The sequence below is a fragment of the Pipra filicauda genome, unplaced genomic scaffold, assembly GCF_003945595.2.
Source record: "Pipra filicauda isolate LSUMZ 115617 unplaced genomic scaffold, ASM394559v2 scaffold193_size2426894_pilon, whole genome shotgun sequence".
Lineage (NCBI taxonomy): Eukaryota > Metazoa > Chordata > Aves > Passeriformes > Pipridae > Pipra > Pipra filicauda.
Window position 1 is genome coordinate 1,506,865 of NW_024104302.1, and position 26,613 is coordinate 1,533,477.

At 42.9% G+C, this 26,613-nt stretch overlaps 3 protein-coding genes across 3 annotated transcripts; 2 read left to right on the forward strand and 1 right to left on the reverse strand.

The window, feature by feature from the left end:
- Positions 1–1,133: 1,133 nt before the first annotated feature.
- LOC120323084 (ras-related protein Rab-18-B-like) lies at positions 1,134–7,005 on the reverse strand. The gene is made up of 7 exons (XM_039380402.1): positions 6,408–7,005; positions 5,891–5,946; positions 5,499–5,560; positions 3,661–3,733; positions 2,596–2,714; positions 1,774–1,840; positions 1,134–1,314 (listed from the first exon to the last, which is right to left on the reverse strand). Exons 1-7 carry the CDS (start codon positions 6,470–6,472, stop codon positions 1,139–1,141), a joined length of 618 nt encoding a protein of 205 aa, XP_039236336.1. The 5' UTR covers positions 6,473–7,005; the 3' UTR covers positions 1,134–1,138.
- On the forward strand, positions 6,590–14,610 carry DUSP3 (dual specificity phosphatase 3). Its single transcript, XM_027747893.2, has 3 exons — positions 6,590–6,820; positions 10,008–10,234; positions 12,919–14,610. The coding sequence occupies exons 1-3, from the start codon at positions 6,603–6,605 to the stop codon at positions 13,122–13,124; spliced, it is 651 nt and encodes a 216-aa protein (XP_027603694.2). The 5' UTR covers positions 6,590–6,602; the 3' UTR covers positions 13,125–14,610.
- A 3,285-nt stretch (positions 14,611–17,895) lies between these two features.
- On the forward strand, positions 17,896–21,647 carry SOST (sclerostin). The gene is made up of 2 exons (XM_027745934.2): positions 17,896–18,143; positions 20,686–21,647. The coding sequence occupies exons 1-2, from the start codon at positions 17,921–17,923 to the stop codon at positions 21,105–21,107; spliced, it is 645 nt and encodes a 214-aa protein (XP_027601735.1). The 5' UTR covers positions 17,896–17,920; the 3' UTR covers positions 21,108–21,647.
- Positions 21,648–26,613: the final 4,966 nt, after the last annotated feature.

Consider the following 26,613-nt stretch of genomic DNA (forward strand, 5'->3'; position numbering starts at 1 on the left):
ACCCTAGATCTATATTGCAGGTTACAAGCAGGTTTTTATAGTTTGCAAGACACAAACATGTTCAGAAGATACAGATTTAATTTAAAGAAAACTAAGGGTCAGAATTTATTTAAAGCAAGGTTGCCATCTTAACATCTTAAAATATTTTGAATGACTAGCAGTAAATAAAGCTGTATGTTTGTTTTATGGTCAAACATAGCCTAATAGTAGAAACTATTTGCATTAAGAGAAGCAAGGCAAGTTACATACAAGGTCCACCTTAAGTTACAATAACTAAAAACTTAAAATACCAAGATAGGTGTAAAAGGTAAGAAGATAAATTCATAATGGGATTGGCAACAGAACTTCTTCCATAGCCAGCACATTTTCTATTAAATTTAGTTGGAGCCCTGCAGTTGCTGAGTGAGGACAGGAATGTGAGTTTGCAGAGAACCACACTGGCTGCAAAAAGGACCCCCAGTCCAAAAGGATGGCTCCATTTCACCCCTGATCCCAGGTACAAAGTATTTAAGAGCAGCATAGGGTAACCTATTAGGTACTGTAGGAATAATGCACTGCACAGGAAGTGGGGGATTTTCCTGCCAAATGTTAATAGATACACATCTTCATGACAACCCTAAAATTAAGGAGTAAGTCAGCTCACTGTCTGGGGACAGGTAGCAATTCTGACTTTTTTAAATCAGCAAACTATGTCCACTGCTCAGGGTAACTCCTGACTGTTAACTACATTTAAGGGAACTTGGGTGCCTAAAACTCCCATGCCATGCCAGGGAAGAGAAGTTTTTCAGCATTCCAAACTGGAATACTCCCTTATTTCTGCTAAGGCAGGAATTCCAGAAAAAGTCCACGTTGACTGCCATACAGCAAGAGCACAACACTCTAAGCAGCACTCTCATTGAATACTGAAAAAATCTCAGAGTTACCAGAAAAATATCTGCAGATAGCAGTTGTGCATCAGGGAAGGAGAAATTGGATTTTGTTAATGAACACAAATGTATTTTGCTACCCAGTTTGTGTTTTGGAGCTGCACAGCTGGTGGCAGGTCAAACATGGCACAGATTAGTGCTTGGAAACCCCCCCCCCCCCCCTTTTTTTTTTCCAGGTCCCCTCCATTCAGGCAGAACAGCCACCTGTAGATTTAAGAAAGTGGACAGTATGTACCACATGAACTTTTATGCTGCTGTGCTGAAGATTCCATTAGCTGGACTCCCCGTTTCTCTGTGCTTTTATCCCAAAGACTTGGGGTCTGCAGGATCTTTCTGACTAGTTCCTCAAAGGCATGTTGCACTCCATCCTGTGTCTTGGCACTGGTCTCTGGTGGAGGGGGGAAAAAATATTTTACCTTATGTGCAGGGAGTATATTTCCACTCTGTAAAAAAGTTATTTTGGGACCAGCGAGCTGATGTGATTTTTTTTTTTAATGAGCCAATTTCCTCTCCATTATCTCTTAAAGGTACACTTAAGCTGAATAGGGTAAACAGAAATGCATTCTCCTAGTTTCCAGAGAATATAAAATTCATGCCTATATAGTATATGCAGTAAATTGTTTCAGAGAAAAGTGCTTCTAGTTGCAGTCAAGGCAGAGCACCCAAAAAGTTGGAGCCTACATCCATCCATATGAACTAATGCAGCAAAAGGAACCCCCATAAACAGGTGCTAAAAAAAAAGGCAGATCAACCCATCAACCTGAAATACAATTGTACACTTCGTTCATGCTTAGCAATCCCAAGATAAACACAGAAATAGAGGAGGTTTTGTCACAGAGGTGCATACCTATAAAAAGCAGTGAACGTTTCCTAGCAAACTGGAGTCCTTCTTTCCTCTCTACTTCACGATCAGGCTGCAGAGACAAATGAAGAACATGGCTAAAAGAAGCTACACTTGCCCCTTTTAGGAAGTACCTGGAAAAGCACCACTGCAGAAGCGAGGTTTTGTTGAAAAGAAAAAAGAATGTCTGCAATGTGTAGTAATCAAGCAGATTTTCCCACACTACAGGCAGCTTACTGCTAGGCCAGCTCTTACAGGGTCAAATTGAACAGTAGCAACATCAAATCAGGATCTCTTTGAGTTGGAAGGGACCCACTAGGATCATCCATGTCCAACTCCTGGCCCTGCACAGGACAGCTCCAGGAATCACACCATGTGCCACATCAGTAGGAAATGACCGTGTTGCCGTGTTCTGAATCAACCAGGAGCAAGGGACACCTCCAGAAAGGAGATCTCAGTAGGCAAGTAGCCAAAAAGGTTCTGAAACTGGGCAGATTTGGAAGGGGGCAGAAGAGAACCTAATTCAGGATAGTCACACTGAAAACCTCTTGTAAAGCAAGAGTGAAGCATCTCACCATGCAACAGGCACCTAAATATGTCAGAACACCCCAGAAACAAACAGCAACCAGTGCACCTCACAGCCACATTAAAATCTTTAACAATACCTGCTTTTATAATGATGTCATAAGTGGAGCCTGCCCATCTCAGTTACAGAGCATATCACCTCCTCACACAACAGATGTGTCACTGCATTTTATCTCACATTTATACTCTATCAGGAGTAAGCAATCTGGGGAATAATGTAAAAGGATTCATTCCTAAACTGACCTTATCAGTTTTATTGCCAACCAACATCTTCACAGTGTTGCTTTTGGAGGTATAGATTTCCAGCTCCTTCAGCCAGCTTTCTAGTCCTGTGAAAGTGTCTTTTCTTGTAACATCGTACACTGATGACAGAGGAAAAGATGCTTAACAGCTGTAAAGTCTTGAACAATGTTCACTTAGAACTTAGTCCACACTACCTAACTACTGCCCTGAAAAAAAAACCAGTATTAGGGAATTACAGAAAGAAACATAAACCATATCCTCTTCCCAGAGCTGGAACACCCCTGCTGTGCTCACCCAAAGTCACTATGGGTTCCAGAACACAAGCACCTCAGTGAGTGAAAATCAGACTTACCCATGAAATCTTCTGCCTATTGGTAGTTCTGCATTGGGCCATGCAGAATATTTTAAAATAGGTGTTTTGTCACCTCATTTCATGTGTAACTACATGCATGTGCTGCTGCTAAAAACATGGACTGAGTAAAAAACAACTTTTGGGCACTGGTAACTTCTTAACTGCATTCATGTAAACGACTGAGGGTTAAAAAGCTGAATCACAGTCAGAATATTTTGTACAGCAAGGTGTTCAGCCTTCACAAACCCTGAAATCAGGAGTCCTTTTGTTTTCTAATTGCTGTTGTCACACAGAAAGGGCCTGGCCATCCATTACCTGTGTACAAACCTCAAGTCAGCATAATCAAATCAATAGTTTCTGGGGGGGAAAAAAAGTAAAAACGTCATGGGGAAGAGAACACAACACAACCCCCAGTTTGCCTTATTACCAGAAGATCACTGAAGTAATAACTACAAAGCTAATAATTCATCCACTCAACACCTTACAGTGTGACATCTCTGGTTTTTTAATTTAAAATATTTTTAAGCAGTGCTACTTCCTGCCAGTGGTTTTGTGTTTGAGCAGTAACGAGCAGTAAAAATGTTGCAAAAAACATATAAGCATTCCTCCGATTCTCTCAGATAACCTCCTTTTGTAAGGGCATGCACATTTAGGAGTAAACAAAGACCACAATTTTTGTAATCATGTTTTTTTTTCTTCCATATGCTTCGTACCTAAAACAACCCCTTGAGCTCCTCGGTAATAACTGGGAGTCAGTGTCCTAAAGCGCTCCTGTCCTGCCGTGTCCTACAGTGGGGATGGGGGGGGAAGAAACCAAACACACAAAATCAAATACATTCAGAACAAAAAAAAAAAGCATTTTAAACTACACAAGATGAGCAAATTTAAAATTTTCCTGACCACTAAGGATACATGGAACTGTAAGAGGTGAGAATGAGCAAAGCTGTCAGGAAACATTGGCAGCAGCAACAGAAAATGGTTAAGGAGGGGTAGAAAAGCATGGAGAGGATTTGATTGAAGGTTAAAGCAATAAGCAGACACCTGAAACATGAGTGAGACAATAAGAAAGTCAAAGGGACTCTAGAGAAATTCATAAAAGGCAAGCAGCCATGCAGTTAGGCTTGATCAGTTAAAAACCAGCTGAAGTGAATGAGGGGAGGAGTAACAGGTTTTCTAGTGAGAAACACTGCAGGAAAGGAGACACAGTAATTCCAAATATCTCCCTTTGCTCCTCCACACCACAGGGAAGAAGAATCCAGCTAGAAAGAACTACTTCAAGACTGCTATGAATCTAAGCAGATAAGAAATTTAAAATCAGTAGTTTCACTTAATCGTTACTGCACTATGTCACACTTACTCTCTCGAATAAGTGAGCTACTAAGTGCAATATGAAACTCAAAAAAACCCTCAGAACAAACAATAAGGAGGGGGAAAAAAATCACACAAATATGATTTTTTTAAAAAAATTTTATTTACTTTTAGGTACAGTTTACAATTGATAGACTAACACCTATATTGGAATTTATTTATTTTTTGTTAAAAAAAAAAAAAAAACAACTAAAGTTGGCAATATATTTACTTCATTCAAATTATTGCTGCTAAAGAGATTATAATCTTAGGCTTCTACACACACATGGACACTAAAGCAGAAGCCTCTTTTTGACTTCAACACACTGTTTATGCATTAAAGTTTTTATTTAACACTGTACAACCGGACTGGTGTGTCATTGTCCCCCTCCCAGCCCAAAGCACGTTTGTGCTCTGCTTCCAACAGTCTCAATTTCTTAATTAATAATGGTGTTTTCTTTCTCAAATACCTGTGGCCAGACACATAAAATCTCTCCTTTCTGGAGCTCTTTCATTCCACTTAGAAGAATAAATGTGGTGCTTTATATTATAAATAATCCGGACCCCACAGCTGCAGTTTGATTTCACAGTTTGCAGATGCTGGAAATACAGCATCAGGAAGTTAAGAACAAACACTCAAGTCTTGCAGTAAATCTGAACCAACTTTTAAATAGTTCAAGACCAAGTATACTTTTGTGCATGATTTTAACCAAAATAAAGCCTCTGGACCGTTTCTGGTGTAGCATACACAGAATAGCTGCACAACCCCTACAGGAGATCACCCAACTCATCCCCCAGAACATCACTTTTCTGCAGTTTACTCAACTTGCATCCTAGGTGTGCTTCTGGGTCATAGAACCCTCCCATCCCATCTCAAAGGCTGCACAGAGCCTTTGAGAGACCCAGTTCTGTAACTGCAGGAAAGAGCAGCCAAAGTCTCTACTAGAGTTGAAAGAAGTCCCGAACCTTGACCAATGAAACTTTTAGAAAAGTTTTGAAAGGACATTGTCCGCAACTACTGCTGTAAGATCATGAGAGACATTCTTCATGCATTGCATCATAAATATAAAATCTCGACATGCAGAAGACTTGAGCAAGGGAGGAGGAGGAAGAAAGGGGGCAGGGGGAAAAGAAAAACACAGAAAGCAGCTTTGCAAGTCTGTCGAGAACAAACCTATCCCTACCTGTCTGGAAGAAGACCTACCCATATGGCAAGCTGTACTGCACGGCCGTCCACCACCATCTTCTTCACTCTAAAATCAACACCTGAGACGTAAGAAGGGAAGGCTTAGAAGGAGCTGTCTCAGCCGCCTCCCGCGTTCACACGACCCCGGCTCCCCAACCCTTCCTCTCGCCAGTGGCACCCCAACAGGAACGTCCCCGGCACCCCAACAAGAACATCCCCGGCACCCCAACAGGAACGTCCCCGGCACCCCAACAGGAACGTCCCCGGCACCCCAACAGGAACGTCCCCGGCACCCCAACAGGAACGTCCCCGGCATCCCAACAGGAACGTCCCCGGCATCCCAACACGAACGTCCCCGGCATCCCAACACGAACGTCCCCGGCTCGCGGCCGGGCGGACTCCGCACTCACCGATGGTGGGTTTCAGGCTCGGCTCAAACGCGCCGTCCGTGAATCTCCGCAGGAGGCTGCGGGGGAGAAAGAAACCGCGAGTTCAGCCCAGCTCAGCCCAGCCCAGCTCAGCCCAGCTCAGCTCAGCTCAGCTCAGCTCAGCCCAGCTCAGACCAGCTCAGCTCAGCCCAGCTCAGACCAGCTCAGCTCAGCTCAGCCCAGCTCAGCTCAGCCCAGCTCAGCTCAGCTCAGCTCAGCCCAGCTCAGCTCAGCCCAGCTCAGCCCAGCTCAGCTCAGCCCAGCTCAGACCAGCTCAGCTCAGCCCAGCTCAGACCAGCTCAGCTCAGCTCAGCCCAGCTCAGCTCAGCTCAGCCCAGCTCAGCTCAGCTCAGCCCAGCTCAGCTCAGCCCAGCTCAGCCCAGCTCAGCTCAGCCCAGCTCAGCCCAGCTCAGACCAGCTCAGCTCAGCCCAGCTCAGCTCAGCCCAGCTCAGCCGCGCTCAGCTCAGCTCAGCTCGGGGGCAACCGCGGGGGCAGCACCTGGACTTGCCCACGGCGCTGTCTCCGACCAGCAGCAGCTTCAGGGTGAGGCCTGCGGGGTCCATCCCCAGCACCGCACGGGGCCGGGGCCGGGGCCGGGGCCGAGGCCGGGTTCAGGTCGGGGTCGGAGCCGCCGCCGTCGGGCGCCCTCAGGGCCCCGTCCCGGCCCCGGCAGCAGCTGCCGCGGCCCCGCCCATGAGGCGGTGGCTGGTGCCGGGCGGGGCGGGAGCGGGCCCGGCTGGAGCCTCTGCGCCAAGGGGGCCTCTGGCTGGCGGCGGAGGAGGCTCGGCCATGGCCGAGTACCAGATCTCGGTGGAGGAGCTGAACGACCTCCTGGCCAACGGCAGCGGCTGCTACAGCCTGCCCAGCGCGCACAGCAACGAGGTGGTGCCGCGCATCCACGTGGGGAACGCGTGAGTGCGCCGGGCCGGGGCCCGGGCGGGCGGCTCGGCAGGGGCGAGGCCGGGCCCGTGTCGGGCGGGGCCGGGCCGGGAAGGGCGCTTTGAGCCGGGGCCGGTTCCAGGCTGCGGGGTGGGATCTGCTGGATCTCTGCGGGGCCTTCCGCGGCCTGCCCCGGGCCGTGCGGCCGCGGGTCGCCAGCCCAGGCAGCCTCAGTCCTCCTGTCCAGCCCAGCCTGTCCGCTGTCTGGGGCTCCTCCTGGTGACTGACACAGCAAACGTTAGGACTGCTCATAAATGGCATCTCCTACAGTGTTCGGCACCCTGTTGAATTCCCAAATCCCGTTTGGTAAAAACGTCCTGGTTATGAATGCCCAACCTTAGTTTTCCTGTCTGCTTTAATGTGTGTGGGTAACTTGTTCTTTGTTCTTAATGTGCTAGAACTGCAGCTGTGTTGTAAGGAGTATGGAAGGCCTTCTCCCGAAATTAATATTAAATTTAGTGACTGTAAGGGAAGTGTTGCTGAGGAAACAATTTTGCATGAACATAACAGTGTAAAACAAAATATGTTAATATGCTGGCATTTTTGCCATTAAAGACTTGGTCTGTTTGGTTATAATCCCATATGGCATTGGTTTATAGCTTCATGTTCCCTTAATTGCTGATGAATAGTTCTCCAAGACTTGTGTTTCGTGCCTGGTAAAATAATTCATCTCTGTTCAAAAGAAACACCTCTTACTAGTGTTACTCGTGGGATGAGGAACTCTAAATCTTCCATGTTGAGAATGGACAAGATTCTGTGATTTTTTTTCAGGAACCAGATGAAGCTGATGTTAGCATCTCTCAGCTATTTGGAGAAGCTAGCATTTCAACATTGAACATGATGCAGCTGGAATGAAATGTTAAGGATGAGAGAGATCCAAGGACTGTTTGGAAAGGGAGAAACAAATGGCATACAAATACAGTCTTTTTCACCTCTAGCTGTGTAAGAAAATAATCTATAAAATCTGCAAAAATCATTCACTGGGAATGAGTTTGCCTCCAGGGGGGGCAGTCTGTGTTGCCAGATTCTTCCATGATTCCAGGATTGAAGTTCCTATTGATCCTGACGACTATCAGAAACATGCTGATCTATATAATATTAATTAAACCATGTACTCACCCTAGTAAGTGTAGAAACTCCCAGTTGAATTAACACTTTTTGGTTCGGCCTTGCACTGTAGGATTTTTGTGTTGCAAGCAGAATTCCCCAGACACTGATACTTGTACCATGGCACAGATGATGTCCTGCCAGATGGAAAATCTGTCAACATTTGTTTGGGTAATGAAGTCTTACAAATATTTGGCTCATTGCCATAGTTGCTTGGCACAGACAGCAGAAAATGTAGAAGCTTCACTCATGCATCAGGATTCATCTGCTTACACTGAAATTTAAGGGGTGAAGAGTCATCAGGAGCAAAGGAACACTCAAGATGTTCTCATAGCCTTGAATTACATGAAAATTATGAGTGAATGCACTCAGAGATTCGTGTAGCTATAAACCAACTAATTTGGGTATTTATTTTAAAATTTCAGAATACCTACGTGTCCAGCCAAAAGCCTTAGGTGCATTGCCATCTCACAGAAACTTGTCCAAAATAATACTGCATAAAGGCTTGTCTGGAGTTCAGCTTAATATTAAGACTCGTATTTGCAGTTTATGACTTGAGCTGTAGGAAGATTTTCCAGAATACTTCTGTTTCTGCATCCAGTAGACACATATTGAAAGCTGCTTTTATAAACAGTAAAGGTATTTATGTCTTTCTAGCCTACCTCTCTCACAAAGTGTGTAAGAACTGAGTTATCTTTCAGCCAAAGCCTTCTGTCACATTCTGCTAATGTCGACCAGTGGGCTTAGATTTTACTGGGAGACTACACAATGTGATAAAAAATATGTGTTGGGTTTTTTTCTTCCCAGGAATGGGAGGCAAATATTGTGACTGACATATGGAAATAACCAAATTCAAAATGAAAAGTAGTAGGTTTTGTGACAAAAAGGAGTCAGTGGTCTCCTCATATTATTTTAATGGTTATCTCCTCTTACTGTAGATTGCATTCCAGGGCACGAGTAGAGATTTGTGCATGGTCAGTTGTGTTACTGAGCAGATGGATTTGTTTGCCATTGTACAACCTGGAGCTTTTATCAGAGCTTATGGCATTAATTGGACCTAATTAATTGTCATCATCAACCCTGAAAGGCATGATTATTATGTAGCATTCTGCTCAATTGTTCACTAATAGGGTAGGTCACTCTTTTAGCCACCTTTAAATGGAAGCTGGTGGGTTTGCTACAATTATTTGGAAAACCTGAGGAGTTAGAAAGGGCTTAGCTGACCTAAAAGTAAGCATCTTAAACATCACTCATCTAGATTCTTGTACATTCAGATACTGATTTCAGCTAAGACACTAAACATTGTAATATTTGTGATGAAAACATTGAGTGTCAAAGACTGAATTATATCACCATGTTACTGGCCTTTGGATAGCCTTGCTAGATCTTTGCATGACTTCAAAGGTGTTGAATAGCACAGGGGCACAGGACTACCCTGACCTTTGAAGGTGCAGTAACATTTACTCACAGTTACCTTCTATCTTCCTGTGGCCTGAGAGGATCTAGTGCTATTTCACTGTGCTTAAAACTGCCCCCTAAAATGTCATTTTGTCTGGACTGTCTGCCAGTGTAGCAAGTACTGCTTACCAAGTTCTGCAACGCTGGTAGCTGAGAATAGAGGCCTTTTATAACTGGGTTTTAAATTATCTTATGTGAGTGAGTTTTAAATTATCTTATGTGAGTGGGTTTTAAATTATCTTACGTGGGTAACGCTTAATCCTAGAAGTTAGTATCCTGGGCTTCGTGTTATCATCTCCAGTATTTTCTCGCTTTGGTGAGAATTTTATGTTCAGAAAGTTACAATTTTATGCTGCAGTAGGATCTAGCAGATTAAGTTTCGTGTGTGCTCTCCTCAGTTGTCAGCCAAGAAAGCAGTGTTCTCTCGTGCACGAGTAGCGACCGTGGCTCTAAATATTTTTGGTAATTTTTAATCTGCAGCTCATTCACTTCTGGGCACAATGTATTTGATATCTGTTAACGGAAAAAGCATCATAAATACTGAGATGATTTGCCAAATTCTAATGGTTTTCCTTGACGCTTTTTGTCACACAGGTTCATAGCCAAGAACATCATGAGGCTGCAGCGTCTGGGGATAACCCACGTTCTGAATGCAGCAGAGGGGAAATCATTCATGCATGTGAACACTAATGCAGAGTTCTATGAAGGCACAGGCATCAGATACCATGGCATTAAAGCTAACGACACACAGGAATTTAACCTCAGTCGCTATTTTGAGGAGGCAGCTGATTTTATTGAGAAAGCACTTGCCCAGAAGGATGGTAAGGCAAACTGAAATATCTTTCTGCCCTGTTTTCTGTGCACTGCATGTGTTTCTTAGCAATTCGCTGTTTAAAATGGTTCTTTGCTCAGATTATCAGCAGAACAGCCATTGGCAAGAGTTCAGATCAAGGCCCTGGATCAAAGACACAAGGATACAGAAAAAGACAACTTAGTCTTCTGTTCATACATGTAGGTCTCCAGTATGTGGCAAAGGGAAGTCTGTCTCTGTAGGGGTGACTTTGAAAAGGTGAACAGCTGCTGCAGCTTATAATAATGCCTATCTGGGAAAATATGTTTTTATTTTTCCTTAGAAGTGTTAAATTACGTGAAAAATAATTTTAAAAAGTAAGTTCAGTGTCTAAAAGTTGGTTTAGGACACTAGATCTTAAAATTCAAGGGCAGAAGTGATACAAGTAATGCACTGCTGAAGAATATTCACGTAACCTGTTGTGTGGGTTTTTTCTAAATGTACAGTAAGGATAGGGACTGTCACCTTGCAGGTTTTATTACATTAAGTCATTATATTATTTTATGTGTTGATTGCCTCTTTATTTCATAGGATTGCAGGAAACCTGAAGATTATATTTGCAATGTTGTTGATTGCCACATTTCTCTACAGTGTATTTCCCCAGAGCAGAAATCCTGGGACATAGTGCAGTGGGACAGATGGTGTTTGTCATCATCTGACTATTTCAACATACCAGTTATTTCTACACTTGCTTCATGATTGAGCATGAAAAAGGAGGGATGAGTAGTCCCAACAATTCTAGAAGTTCTTTCTCTAAAATGGGCAAAGGGTTACTGGAGCTGTGATGTGGAAGTAAATTTTACATGCAGCTTGGTGGAACTCACCAGCTGCAAAAGGACTAAAATTATTTTGCTTTCATGACCGGGCTCCACGAACGAAGATTTGGGGAGGGCACGCTGGTGGCTGAAAAGGCCGATACGAGATAGACAAGTCTGGTTGCAAAAGGCACAGCAGAAAGACTCCTTAGGTGGTAAATTCTGCAGGGCACGATTCTTTCTGCCTTGTCTTTTCTCCTCCAGGGTGACCCTGTGTGCGTTCTCAAAGGCATCAGCAGCGTTATAGGTGGTGTGTCTCCAGACCTCCCAGTTGGAGGCCAGAGTAGACCAGTTCTGGTGATCAATATGGCCAAGGCTGAGATGTTGTTTCAGGGAGTCCTTGTATCTCCTCTTTGGGGCTCCTCTCTCGCGGCAGCCGGTGGCAGGTTCAGCATAAAGCAAGATATTGGGGAGGCAGTGGTTGGTCCTTCATCCTGGAGATGTGCCCTGCCCTGTTCTCAGCAACATGACCTCAATACCTGTGACTGCTGCTTGTTCTAGAACAGATGGATTGGTCACATCATCTGACCAGTGGAACGAGATAGACAAATCCAGTTGCAAAAGGCACAGCAGAAGGACTCCTTATATATATTTCCATATTTTGCTTTATACCCCAGCTATTTCACGTTGCTTTTCGAGCACCCGTTCCGGTTGTGGTAGTTTGGTCTAGGCCTTCCTTTGGTGACCAGTTTGTAGCCAAGGAAGTGCCCAGATTTTTACGTAAGCCAGGCTATAAGAAGAAAGGAGGAGAGGCCTTCACCCTCTTTTTCCTTCTGGCTGCTTGGAGGTGCAGGTTCCCTGCTTTTGAGTCTGTTGTGTTGGGGAGCGAGGCCTGGTGAGGCCTTGTCGACCCTGGGAGACGGAGGTTGCCGGCGGCTGTTCCAGAGCGACTCTCTGTTGTCCCAAGGAGAGTAGTAAGACAGTCTTTTGCTAATTCTTTTAGTTGCTAGATCTCGGGCTACTGATTGGGATATATATATATTTTTTATTTTGGTTTTGTTCCTTTTCCCTTCCCTTTCCCTTGTGAAATTGTGTATATATTGGTGCCTGCTCGGCTGGTACTAAGAAAAAATCTTCAGAGCAGTTAATTAGGGGTGAGATAAGAAAGGGTTTATTATGCCAAGGCAAAAGATGTTACAAGACGCGCCCGCTGTGCCTGAGATGTTACATTTTATAATACCATCCATCCAATCCCAGATGTGTCCACCCTGTGGCCTTTACTCTGGACCGCCCCGGGTCCACCCCCTGAAAATGGGTCTGGGGTGTATTTCAGGACTCTCTCTTCATCCTGTCTTCATCTTCTTCGGGGCACAGAGGGTACATAGTCACCTAATTCTTGACCATGTTCTGTGGTTTAGACCAAGATACAAGCATTCTCCAAACAATCTAGGCCTTGCCTTGACAAAAGACTAAACATTTCTGCTGTATTCGGGGGTAGGATTGATATAGGGAGCATAGAATGGGGTAAGAGGGTTAAGAAATGTGTAGACTAAGGGTGCTAGAGGGAAAGGGACAAGGGAGGAAGGGTTACTGCTTTTAAAATCTACTTATAAAACTTAAAAGGCTTACAAATACTAGAAAAATAAAAAACATTAGGGGCTTAAGGCATCATATATCAATTGTATATAACTGTAACATAAGTGTAAATATATTTATATATATTGCTTTAGCTGTCTCTCTCTCGTTCGGTTGTTTTTTCCCTCTTCTCCCTGAGGTTTGGGGACACACACACACACACACACACACACGACTTCTTGTGGTAAGGTTTGGAGGCTTGGCAGGGAGCCAGCTTCAAACCCTATCAGCGGTATAACCCCCATCCCAACGCGTGTTCCTGCAGGACAGGTGTTCGTGCACTGCCGGGAGGGTTACAGCCGCTCCCCCACGCTGGTCATCGCCTACCTCATGCTCCGGCAGAACATGGACGTCAAGACTGCCCTCTGCACCGTCCGGCAGAAGCGGGAGATCGGCCCCAACGACGGCTTCCTGAGGCAGCTCTGCCAGCTCAACGAGCGGCTGCTGAAGGAGGGCAAGCTGAAGCCCTAGGACGGGGAGAGAGCGCCGTAGCACTTTTTTTTTTTTTAAGTTTCTCAAACCTTTAGAGGACATCTTAGGTGCTTTAGAGAGCCCCCCCAAACCCCAGCCACCAAGCTAAAGAGAGACAGGATTCCTGCTCGGCCGGTGGAAGTGTCGTTCTGGAACTCTGGGACTGCCTTTGGAGGTGGCACGAAATTGTGTCACCGTTCGGAGGTGTTGCAATAAAGAGGTGTTTTTAGAGGGGTAACTCCAGTGATAACAGCTGTCTTCACATGTATGTCAGAGCCCCTGAAGACTCCATAGCATATGTGGTTTGCATTGACACTGAGTGTGATTCATTTAAGCTTTGTCTTGTGTCTCACCAGGGCACGAGTTTCTGAAAGCCCCGACACGTCTCTTCACTCACTCTTAAAACAAGCACTGTAATTTCTAAAGCTTCTTTTTCGTGCACAGAGGTGCCTGATGTTTGAATGTAGGAGCTGAAAGGAATGGAGAAGTGTATATATTTATGCACAGATGCACTGGTTTGTAAAATGAAGTGTATGCAGTGTTTAGTGTGGATTTATGCAATACACAGTGTGTGATAGTAAAGCCATTCAGAGCCCATTCTTGATGGGCTTTCCAAGAATAGTTGTACCTCTTGCTGTTGTGATTGACACGAAATAGTGTGTTATTAAATGCCCTTTTATTTTTGTTTTGAAGTCATACTAGAAAAAATGTCAACAGCAAATGCTGAGGAAAAGACTTGAGCAAGGAAGAAAAAATGTTTGTATTTAGAAGTGCTTGTACTGGATGTATGATAAAGTCCTAAGTATCAGAATGTGATGGCTTTCAAAGTGTCTTTATTCCTTATTTACTATCACTGTTTATCAACATAGAATAGAATGAGCACACATACTTCCAGCAGGGCAGCACAGGTGTGCTTTCAAAGCAGTTTACAGAAGGATACTCTTGACTTCTTGCTTGCATGGCGTCATTAAACAGAAATGAGAATTGTAACGTACCACACTGTATAGGAAATATTTACTTTCTATTAAAATAAATGACGTCTGGATTCTGTTTGGCATCCAGAGGAGCTGAGTCATTGCAATGTTGGGAGAGGGAGCTTTGTTTACAGTGTGCCTGACTTAGTGTTTAAATATGTACCTGTGAGTTGCAGGACTGTATTAATGCAAAGGATCTCCCACTGCAAACTTGGAATTGTTGGTTAAACTAACAGAAACCAGGGTGTTCCCCTTTTAACCTGTGCTTTAATGTAGTTCTAGACTGAAAAATCTTAACCCTACTTGAAACAGAAACACTCTTCGTGTTAGTACCACATGTAACCCCAGAGCTAGTTTTGTCTACTCAGTTCAGTAATCAAAAATCACAAAGATCATACGTTGTTTTACTTCTGGTTATTGGGGTTGTGTGGTCTGGGGAGGGGGGAGTGGCAAGGGAAAGTTCTGTGTAGCTTTATTGAAATTAAACTCCAGAGGTGATTGTTCTGCTTGAAGACCAGCCTTATTCTGTTTCCTTGAACAGGATGGAACTGCCAAATCAAGTAACCTTTGCTCTTTTGTGGGGAAAACTCTACATAATGTTTCCTGTCACCCCTCTACAGTCAGTCAGTATTCAGTGCTTGCTTTGAATCAGGATGGTTCAGTAATAACAAACAGTAATCAGTTCCATGGGCTAATTACATACCTGTTTGCTTTCTCCCCTTTTATCAGGATTAAATTAATTGCTTCTTCAAAATTCCTAGTTATTGATTTCATGCTGGGTGGCTTGGGAAATAGAATACTGACCTTATCTTTTCTACAATACTGACTTTTTCCTACTGCAGTCTTATTTATAAATTATCCTTTTAAAATTTTTACTATGAGCATAGATTTTTATTTTTTTTTGGTCTTGTCTCACACCATGTATTCTTAATACCTGTCTGCACTGCAAGGGAAAAAAATGGAGATTCATGTGCAGTCACTTTGTCTTTTACCTGTTACTTGGAAGTCAAAGTTCCAATCCATTAAAGAGCTAAGAAACCATTAGGCATTAGAAACCATTAGGCATTAGGCATTAGAAGTTTCCATAAATTGTAAGAAGATAGGAGTTGTCAGATTAAAGCCAGAATGGTTTATTAATGTTGAGTCTGTTCACCTTACGGCAATGTTTTTGTACTTGTCAGTATCAAGAACAAATCAAGACATTGGGGAATGTTTTTATATTCAAGATACTCTTTTACTTCACAGAACACTCTCACTTTAGTGGTAACTTCAGTGGGACTCTGGCCCATTTGTCTCAGTATAATAAAACTGATTGAACAAATGTTTTGTAATATGAGGATGGAGAAGGATAAGTAAGACCATGTTATAAATTGATTTTACAAATTGAGACAATATGTCCTATTTTAAACTAGGCAACTCAGAAATGAAACCATTTCTATCTCTGCTTTTAGAGTAGGCTAAAAATAGTTAGAATGTCAGAGCAGTGCTCCATTAATGGATCATGTTGCTGGCTGGCTGACTCACCAGATGGAGCTATAGGCTTGTTATTCTTCCCTAGTCATCACTGAGTCCCTGAACAATACTATTGTATGAATCCAGTGTGTGCTTATCACTGAAAAAGGCAAGCCACCAGGATGATTTATCAGACTCTGGTGGGAGAATACTAAGATTCCATTTACTCTTGGCTGCTTGCATGAGATCACACAACAGCATTCAGGCTGTTGTATTCACACTGTGATATGTGACACAGCAAAATTCTTATGAGACACATAAAAGTTCCATGAGCAAGACTGTCTTAGCAGCATTTTAGAAAAAAACCTGTTTGAGTAGCAAATAAGTTCTTTATCATGGTAAAAACTGGGCTACTATCCTTTCTGCTGTTGTTCTTTGCTGAGAAGGAGGAAGATATATTGACACAAATTTGTTTTTCAACTCAGAGAGCTTGCAGCGTTCTTACACGCAGTGCTTTTCATCTCCAAGGCCTTTTATGCAGATTAATTAATTCTCACATCACTCACAGCACCAAGCATAATCATGTTGCAGGAGAAAAGAGTGTCCAGTTCTAATACAGGCTTAGCATCCCAAAATGGAATTACAATAAAACATATTGTGGCTGCTAGTCCTGCATTTGGATGCTATAATTCTAAGTTTGAAATAACTTCAAGAAATGTTCACTCCCCCTTTCTAACTTCATTAACTCTTAAGTACAAAATTCCTGGGCAGTGTGTAAAATATGAGCCACTGACCACAGATGAGCTTAAATTGAACATCTTAGGGCCTGGATACAGAACAGAACCCCTTTGGCCCAGGTGTGGACAGAGTGAGCACCTGAAGTTAGAAGTGACAGAACCAATTTCAGAAGCTGATTTGGATGTGCCTGCCTACATTGTAGCCTGGCAGTGCAAGCACTTTGGGACAGATGCCTGAGTCAGGAAGCAGCAGCAGCAGATTCAGGCAAAGGACATGATGCCAGTTCACCCCTTGGACCTGCTCCCCTAATGTGTCTGATTCCTTCTTAGCAGAGTGGGCTGGTTTGGGCTGGGGTACAGTTAATTTTAGTCCTAGTTGCTGCTGTGGGGCTCTGTTCTGGATTTGTGCTAAACACAGTGATAATAATACAGAGGTGTTTTTGTTGTCAGCATATCAGAGGCAAGTTACTTGACAACAGTCTGTATTAAAGAATGATATCCCAACTGGCTGAGGAGGAAAAAAATCTTATAAAAAGAAAACAGTATGTTGTATTCCTCCATGAAAACAGAGTAATTTCTGAGATGGGAAAGAAGGAAGGGGAACTAACAGTAAGGGTACATTGTTGTGTGTAACACAATGCATGATTTCTTTTAGACAAGGAAGACTGCCACAGATGAGATTTTAAAACATGACACCTGAATACATCTTGGGCATAGATGCCCCAGACATAAGGTCATCAATTCTTTCTTTCTGTTGGTTGTATCATGACTGGAAATCAGTCTGGTCGTGTTCTTGTGTTTAAAATAAGCAAATGTCCTGTATTCAACATTTGCATAGAACATCAGCAGAAGTAGTAGTATGCACTGTTTGTTTTGGGTATTTTTTCCAAGTGTTAAAAATGTAAGAGAGAGCACATCAAAAAGTATGATTTACAACATCCTGGCTGTTTACTCTGAAAAACGTATTCCAAATAGCTATTTTTAGGAAAAACTAAACAAAACAGCTTCTCACATTGAAATGAAGCTCTTCCCTGTTTCTTACACTATATTTGTGAAACAAAATGCAGAGCTCCTTGTTTTGGAAGGGAGAAAAAAAGGTACCCCAAGTCCAATCATTTCCCTGCAGAGACTGACAAGCAGAACTACTGAGCTACAGTTTCTAGATTTACTTACTTTACACAGCGAGCAAGGGGAGGAGGAATAGCAAGAGCAAAAGTAAAAAGCCTGAAAAACCTTTGGAAAAGACAATAGCCAAAAATTCAGACATGGATGGAGGAACAAGCAGTTTTTAATCATAACACTGTTAGAAAAAAAAGCTGCAGAAAAGACTTGTTGGGTTTCAATTCATCCAAGTCTTGTCAATCACCATTTGTTGCCAGGCACAGAAATGAAGTGAATATGAGAAGTTTTTGCATAAGAGTTGTCGAATATTGTCACTAACCCACCCCCACACACCCATTTTATTTCACACTGACAAAAGCTGAGATGAATGAGTTGTGGTCTGGCCCTTCCCACTTCGTATAGTCATTGGCTGGCTTGCTTCTAAAAAGGATTTTAAAAAGGGGAATAATGTGCCTTTGCCTTGGATCTGAAGCTGTCAGGGTGCTGAAAAGCTGATCTGTGAGCTGCCACCATGCAGATCTCTTGGGCTGTGTGCGCTGTCTGGGTCTTGGCACAAATCGCATTTCGGTCTGTGGAAGGGTGGCAGGTGTTTAAAAATGATGCTACAGAAATCATTCCTGAAATCACTGAGAACACAGAAACACCGATGGAGCAGACTTTCAGCAACAACAACAACACAATGAATCAGGCAAAACATGGAGGAAGACACATACAGCAAGCTCCAGACCCTAACGGTAAGAAAAATATCATTATTACTGTTTTGGACCCTAAGAGAAAATTCGTGAAAGAGTACTTTTTATGTGTTTGTTTATTAAAACTTTTAGGTGTGGCCCAAATGCTTTAAGTGATAAAGATTTACATCTACTGTTGAAGAAGTATGAATATAAAGGTCAGAAGGAATAGTTTGGAGTTTAGTGGTGACAACATGGTCTATCTGTAGTAGATGTTACTTAACATTTCTCTGTGATTTGTGCTCTCAAGCATCGTGAGGAAATATCACAATTTCTCTCTTTAATGTCAGGATGGGGGAGTGGGTTGACAGTGGAGATGCAAGTTCTTAATATTTAGGAAGACCCACACTAGTTGTGACTGAGATCACACATCAAAAATGGCACATGGAGGTTGTGTTCAGCTCCAGGAGAGAAGTGTGCTGTTCACTGTCTTTTGCTAACAACCAGATCTTCCAAAAGATTCCAGCAGCCAAAAATGCTTCATAATATGTTGTCACATTTGACCAAACATCCAGCTTTGGCAGTGATGCAAAACACATGTTTTGTGAGGAGAGACAGAGGATGAGAAGCTAACACCAAGCTGAGAAAGGTAGTTTTAAAAAGTTTTCCACTGCAGATCTGAATTATCCTTCTTTTTCTGGGGGCAACTGAAAGGCAATTGTGATTTTCTACTGTAGCTGTCAGTGAAGGTGTTTAAAACCATAGTATTAACAATATTTTAGAAGAGAGAGTAATGTTTTTGAGAGTGTGACTTTAGAGGATTCTTACATTCCTAAGAGGGGGAGCACCTTGTTTCTCACAGTCAGCCCCACCAACCACCTGGTCACAGGTTGGTTTTGTTGTTACATCTGAATACCTTCATTTTTTAGCCTTTTACTACTCTGACATCAACTGATGGGAGTCTGCCCCACTTATATGTGTATATTTTTCAAAGAAAAATACTAAAGAAATCAAGGGTAAAGGAGACTGGACAGTTATTCAAGATATACAATGGTCTTGCATACTTATTTTAACATCTTTAACACAAGGAATCAAAATTGTGGTCCAAAGTGGCCTGACCTTTCTGGAACAGATGATGTTGCATCAGCCCATGAATAATTTTGCACTGTGTTGAACCTGCACACTTACAGGACAGGACATATATGCACAGAAAATAAGCCTATATAGCTGAGGCAAATGCCTGTATATTTAATTGTATATTTAATTGTTCCTGTCTATGTGTTATGGTGGTGCAATACACCTGATTCAAAGCATTATTTTTTGCAGACAGACATAATTTTCTTCAATGCTTAGTAAATTTGGGATTATTAGGCTACATGGACATGCAGTTCAGTTGTCACTATTTTTGTCAAAGCTGGCAAGGATTGTTTAATTTCATTAATGCAGTCCCTCAAACTTTTAAATAATAAAATCTTGCTAGTTGTTCTTTGACAAACATAAATCTGAGCACCAAAAATCCTGTTTCTGTACTTCAGAAGAAAACCAAAAATTAAGATGTTCCTCCAAATACTGTTCTAGCATTAATGACTCAGGGTCAGACTTCTTTTTTGCTGAACTAAGGAGGGAAGCACCTTGTGTACAGTGAGGAGAATGGGCCTAACAAACACAGCCTTCTCTCTGGGAGCTGACCTTTGAAGGCTTTCACCACAAGTAACATTCCTGAGTTAAAACTGGCCTTTTGACTAAGAGAAGAACATTAACATGTGTGCATCTAGATGAAGTTATTTGACAAACGCTTTCAAAAATCAAATTCTGTGTCTTCCAAACAGGTCAATTAGCCAAGCATGTCATTTGGAAAAAGAGGCACTTTTGGAAAAAGTTACATTCCTACAATTGGAAAGTTTGTCTAAGTCCTTAAAGCTGAAAAAATCATGTATTTACTAATGTTTCATTTGCCTGTAGCTGTCCATTGAGAAAAAGGGGGGAGGGAAACTGTATAGTTCCTAATCAGCCAGAAGGTGCCTCTAGCTGCCTGAAGGAAATCATGTGGGACAGGTGGAATTATCCCAGAGAGCAGTAAACCTGGAAAAGCTGATGTCTGAATAGTGGGATTCCTTAAAGCTGTTGTTACCTGCTATTTCTCTAACCTGGAACAGATTATGGTAGCTAAAATTCACTTAAGGAACACTTTCTTTGTCGCAAAAGAGTTTAAATCTGGAGTCAGCATCTGAAGTCAATCGAGTTAAACCAGAGCAGTGGGGGAAGGGGTTGCCCACAGGTAAATGAAACCAGGAGAAAACTATCAAATTTTCCCATGAAGTGTTGGCTGCTGCTGGGGCTGCACTTCAGGAGCTCCACTGCCCCCCCTGCACAACCCTGCCAGGGCATGCACCTCGTGGCAAGAGAAGGATTTCATTCATAAATTTGTACCGCGTCGTTCAAGGGTCTCACAATTAGAGCAGAAGCTGCACAAGGGAGCGTTCTGAAACATTTCTCCCAAAAACCTTTCTGTTCAAGACATTTAGCTCGCGTCTACCTCAGAGAGGGATATCTCCCGTGGAAACGCGAAAGATGGAGAAGTAATTAACGTGTTTCTTGCTTGCAGATGCTTCTGACTTCAGCTGCAGGGAGATGAGAACCACCCGCTATGTGACGGAGGGGTCCTGCCGCAGTGTCAAGCCCGTCAAGGAGCTCGTCTGCTCCGGCCAGTGCGTCCCCTCTCACCTCCTCCCCAACTCCATCGGCAGGGGGAAGTGGTGGCGGCAGAACGCCCTGGATTATCGCTGCATCCCCGCCCACACCCGCACCCACCGCATCCAGATGTCCTGCCCCGAGGAAGAGACTCGGACTTACAAATTCCGAGCCGTCACCTCCTGCAAGTGCAAGCGCTACACCCGCTACCACAACCAGTCGGAGCTGAAGGACTTCGGGAAGGACAATGCCAGGCCTCAGAAGAACAAGAAGCCCCATCTGTCCAGAGCCAGGAGCAGCAAATCTAACCAGCACGAGTTAGAAAATGCTTATTAGGAGGTGGCTCTGGGTGACACAGACTAGCAGCTCTGGATACTTTGCAAAATCCGTCCAAAGGCACTCAGAGGCCACAGCATGACGTTCTGACTGCAGCAGGTTCCAATTCCTTCTGCTAAGCTGGGTCAAATGCTCACATAGGCAAAAAAAAAAATCTTTCAGATTATAGCACTTATGGTCTGATAAGAAAATGAGGCAAACCAAGCTGGAGGTAGCAACCTCTAAATTCAGTGTGAAAGGAGAGGTGCAGGTTGGAGATTCACGAGAGGTTGTGTGGCTTGTCCGAGCAGGCAGGCAGAGGAAAGGGAAGCAGCTGTGGTGACAATCAGGCTTTGCTAGAAATCATTCCACTCACTTCAAGTGAAAAGAGCATTGAGATCCCTTTCCCACACAAGTGCCGTGATGCAGGACAAGCATCCAATTAGGGAAGCATCAGGAGAGTTCACACTCTCTGAATAAGCTGTAGAAAGTTAGGTATAGCAGGAATTTCAGTAGTTATGGTGACTGAAGTCAAATTGTTGGGAAATGAACATTCTGTCAGATGTCCTCACATAGCAGGAGTTTCCTCCAAAACACAAAAATCAAAACAGAAGTAAAAGCGTGACAAATCTGTCTCATACCTTTACCCAAAAGACTGTAGGATCAGCAGATTCAAAGCTGAGATTTGGCAACTAAAACCATATTTGATTTAGAAACAGTGGCTTGGTTTAGGAACAATTCAACAAATCCTACTAGGTGAAGCAGATTCATGAAATGCATGGTCCTCTCAAACCAGATAACCTCACTGATGTTTGTCCTGCAAACAGCTAGAGATGTGCAGAGTTTAACATAAAAGGTACTGATTATTCCTGATTTCCTAGAACACATTTGACTTCAGTATCAGCTTAGATACCTCTATTTACATTTTCTATTCTGTAGAGTTTGGACTATCTGGCCACATATTTTGTAGCATTAAGACTGTGCAAGCCAAGTTCTGGGCACACGGTGGTGGCTCTGCATTAAAAGTGAGCCTCTGCTAATTTTGAAGTCATGAATTCCTCTAGAAAAAGTCTTTAGCATATGCAGCTTTGGTAAGTCTTTAGTTTGGCAGCAACTTTCCTTTACTTAGCTTCTCAACACTCAGACTAATGTTTGTGTTTTTACATTAAAGAATACTATTAGAAAGTGAGTTGTCACATACTGTATACATCTGGTAGAATATGCTGAAATCATATAAACTGTGGCAATTTACAGTGTTGATAGATTTTTCAATTATTTTATGTGGGACCAGAACCTAGAGAGACAAGGTATTGTTTAAGAGAGTGAATTACATATTTATTTTTTTTCCCAGAAGTTATTTATGCAATGTTTTTCCTTGTAGAAAATGAGAAGTAACACTGCTTTAAAAATATTAGTCTGTTATTTTTAATTTTAAATACATTGTTAATAAAGTAGAAACAACGATTAATTGTAGGAAGACTCATTGATTTTCAGCTACATTATAAAGCTGATTTGCTGCAAAGCCAGTGATTTTACAGAACAGGCAGGGTGTCAACTCCAATTTCTGTGATAGTGTCAAGGTCTTTAATTCTAATAACCTACACATCTCTAAAGAAACTCCATCCTGGAACTTCTTGCTCCAGTGGATGATGTTTCTCATGGGAAAAGTTTTCCTGGGCAGATGAGTATTCTGCTTCCCCTGGGGAAGAAAAACTTACCTGATTTCAGTTTCCCTCCTGCTCCCAGTGACATTTCCAGATTCATATGTTCACAACCTGATAAAGCCACAAAAAACCCCCAAGAAATCTGTGAACTATCAATCAAGATTTCTTGATTGAAATCTGATTGCTTCAGATACCTCTCATTGGAAAAAAAAAATGAAAAATCAAGTGTGGAATCCCTTTGCAAGTGCTGCCAAGCAAGAGTTGAAAATTTTTACAATTTGATGTTGTAGACCTGTGCTCATTTTCCTTTATCCTTTAAGAAACATTTTCCAGTGAAGTCAGGGGAAACAGCTTGGACTGTACATAGTGTGCAGACCTTTCAACACAGCTGCAAAGCTGAACAGCTTTTTCAAGACAAGCAGTATATAAGGTTTCCTTTCACTGCTATAGTTTACATCATATAAAAGCCTAATATAAACCTTTGTCATACCTGCAACATCATTTTCCAGACTTGTCTTTGACTTCATGAATTTGACACTTGGGGCTTCATTTTCAGAATTCAGCACGAACACCTGCAAGCAGTGCTGAAGTGAGAAAAGCAGTTCAGTTCCTCTGTTCTGCAGCTAAAGATACTGGAATACTGGTTTTAAAATGTTGACTGTGATAAGCCAGTGACAGAGACTTACTCCATCTCAGTCTTCCTCCTGGCTCTCAGGCAGTTCAGGTGAATCAGCAATGTCTTTCTCCCAAATATTTCACCTGAAAGGTGTCCTCTTCCCCCCCAAAAAACACGTTCTCCCGCTCATTCTTGTCTACCAAAAGTGCAAACATTTCCTGCTCTTAAGCTGCCACTCAGAATCTTGCAGTTTTTCTGACTTTCCAACACAAGGATTGGTTCTTTCCAAGCTATAAAAGCTTTTACAAGAATCCCAAGGGACGGGGAGTCCTGAGGCACTTTTACTGCTGTATTTCCTCTCAACCCCCATCCTGATTGTAGTGACTTCTCACTGGTTTCTTACCACAGGATAAAAGTGGAGGAGAAGTGCAGTCAGCATGTATGATTAGGCTCCTGAAGCAGCCGCCTCCAACCACCACTTCTGCAATTTTTGTTATCAGGAGACTTAAAATTGTCAGTGTGCCTACTTTATTTGGTTTTTTTCTGGCGAAAATACAATTCTACTATCGTTCAATAAAAAAAAAAATAAACCTACAGACAGCAGAAACAGCCTGCTGGTGTCCACAAGATCCCAAAGATTTTGCGTGAGGTTCAACTCCTTAATTACAAATTGCACAACAAAGGACAAAACTTTACACTGTGAGGTCTTAAGCCAAGAAAATACGTTATGTTGTGTTCTGCAAGTGTGGTTGAGAAAGTCAGCATTGTGAAATATGGAGGGAATAAACACCTATTTTTTTAGCCATATGACATCAACTTATAATTAGCTTGTTTCACTCAAAATTAGTGCAGCGTATGGGCACACAGAAGATCTTCTCTATAATAAACAGGCTCAAAAGTCTTAAATTATCATATTTATATGTAGCTTGAGTTTGGATTGAACATACTGTGCAGATGTAACCTGAAATTTGAATAATCTGGAACTACTCTTGACAGGCAAGGAGAGAAAGTCCATTTCTAAAATAACATTTAAAATAAAGCCAGTACAAGTTGCAGCACTTGCAACACAGCTGATGTTGTTTAGGTGTACAAAAAACAGTGCAGCTGCTCCCCTTTCAGTCTTAGAGCCATCAAAGGACAGCTCAGCACCAAGTTTTTCCCAGTTCTATACACAGGGATTGACATTTCTTTCCTGTTCCCGGAACTGTGGGAACAGTTTTGACACCGAATGTTGGAGAGCTGTAACATCAAGCTGCAGAGTTTCATGGACAAACCTCATGATGCCTTGTAGCCACGTCATTGAATTAGGAATATGATGCTTTGCTGTATTTTTTTTATACCCAAATGAATGTTATAGAGTACAATAAACATACTGTGCCTGAAGACCAAAGGGAAGGATGCAATGATGATTCTTCTATCTTTATTAACCATTTCTGATGCTGTTTCATGAACCAGCTATTTCTTTGAATCCTGAAAGCTTTCACTTTTCTTTTTAAGAGGACAAGTCCTTGCTCTGAAAACGGGGTAATAAAAGTAATCAGTAAAACCTGAGTAGAGGTAAAACTCATCAGCACACACCCTGCTAATTCTGAAATAAAAGTACAGCAGACACAAAGAGAATCTTCAAAACATCCCATCTCTACCACATCACAATATATGGCTAAACTGGACACTTCCAGGGGTGGGGCAGCCACAGCTTCTCTGGGCAACCTGTGCCAGGACCTCCCCACCCTCACAGGGAAAGATTTCTTCCTAAAATCTAACCTAAGCCCACCCTCTTCCCATCCCATTTAAGACCATTGCCCCTCATCCTATCACTAGACCCCTGACACAAAGACCTTCCCCCTGTTTCCTGCCTTCCCCCTGTTTCCTGTCAGCCCCAGGTAGGTATTGGAAGACTGCTCTGAGGAATTCTGGAGCCTTCTCTTCTCCAGGCTGAGCAGCCCCCAACCCTTTCAGCCTGTCCTTGCATGGGAGGTGCTCCAGCCCCCTGATCATCTTTGTGGTGCTCCACTGGACCCCCTCAAGGAGGTCTGGGCTTTTCCCAGGAGCCCCCAGAACAGGACACAACACTCCTGCTGGGGGGGTCTCACAGAGTGGAGTAGAGGGGGAGAATCACTTCCTTTGACCTGCTGCTCACGCTGCTTTTCCTGCAGCCCAGGATGGGATTGACTTCCCAGCTGGGTCATGTTCAGATTTTCCATCCACTGATATCCCCAAGTCCTTCTCTGCAGGGCTGCTCACACCCCACTCACTGCCCAGCCCGTTGCCAGGTGTGGGATTGCCCTGGCCCAGGGGCAGGACCTTGCACTTTGCCTTGTTGAACTTCATGATGTTCACACAGGCTTTTCCCTCTGGCCTGTCCAGGTCCCTCTGGATGGCATCCCTTCCAGAGCATCAACCACACTGCTCAGCTTGGGGGCATTTTGGGTACTTAAATACTCGTGTCTAAGCCTTTAATCCACCCCAACCCTGCCTCTCCCAGGGGCTGACTGGTTCACAGGGATGAAGTTCACAGCACAGCCACTTTAGCCATCTCAGGTGGGGCAGTGTGTGATGTGAATCCCTTTTTTTGCCCCATATTGGCTGCTCAGATTCCAACTGATACAGGTGGGGCTGTCACAACACTTCAGAACTTGCACTTTAGATTGAAATTGTGAATTTGTACAGCACCCAGGATGTGAAAATGTCGTTCTATTCTTGGTGTCCACAAGGCTAATAATCATAATTTTCATCTCAAGAGGAAGTAGCACTAACTCCTTGACTGAATTACAAATCCAAAGTCACACATCTCCCTACTGAAGACTCCCACATCAGACTGTTTGTAGTATTAACCTTAAGATTTCTTGTTCGTGGCTTTCCAGCCAATTTAAATATAGCCTCAAACCAAGAAATAAAAGGGTATTTATTCCATGGTTATCAAGCCCCTAAATTAAACAGACATTCTTATCACTTCGCCAACAATTTAATGTTTGTGGCATGAGGTTATTTCAATTAAGAAAACAGTTCAGCTCTGGCTAAATAAATAAGTTATGTCATTCTTCATTCAGGCTACCAGATTCTTTGGTGTAAAAACTTCCCTCAGGAGAGGTCTTGGGACATGGTGGCTCCTCTGAGACTATTTACATCTCTCAATTTCTCTAATCTCTTCTTCCTTCCCTCCTCCTGGCTATTTCCTTCCCCTTTCACTATAAACTGGCCAGTATTTAACTCTAATGCTTCCAGTCTGCCCAACATGCTTTTAGAA

Excerpts from the sequence above, each read along its gene's own strand:
- SOST (XM_027745934.2), top strand. The coding sequence starts at position 17,921 with ATGCAGATCTCTTGGGCTGTGTGCGCTGTCTGGGTCTTGGCACAAATC. Across the intron at positions 18,144-20,685 it reads GCAAGCTCCAGACCCTAACG|ATGCTTCTGACTTCAGCTGC; the intron begins GTAAGAAAAATA and ends TCTTGCTTGCAG.
- LOC120323084 (XM_039380402.1), bottom strand. The coding sequence starts at position 6,472 with ATGGACCCCGCAGGCCTCACCCTGAAGCTGCTGCTGGTCGGAGACAGC. Across the intron at positions 3,734-5,498 it reads CAGTACAGCTTGCCATATGG|GACACGGCAGGACAGGAGCG; the intron begins GTAGGTCTTCTT and ends TCCCCACTGTAG. Across the intron at positions 2,715-3,660 it reads AGCTCAAGGGGTTGTTTTAG|TGTACGATGTTACAAGAAAA; the intron begins GTACGAAGCATA and ends CTCTGTCATCAG.
- DUSP3 (XM_027747893.2), top strand. The coding sequence starts at position 6,603 with ATGAGGCGGTGGCTGGTGCCGGGCGGGGCGGGAGCGGGCCCGGCTGGA. Across the intron at positions 6,821-10,007 it reads CGCATCCACGTGGGGAACGC|GTTCATAGCCAAGAACATCA; the intron begins GTGAGTGCGCCG and ends TTTGTCACACAG. Across the intron at positions 10,235-12,918 it reads AGCACTTGCCCAGAAGGATG|GACAGGTGTTCGTGCACTGC; the intron begins GTAAGGCAAACT and ends GTGTTCCTGCAG.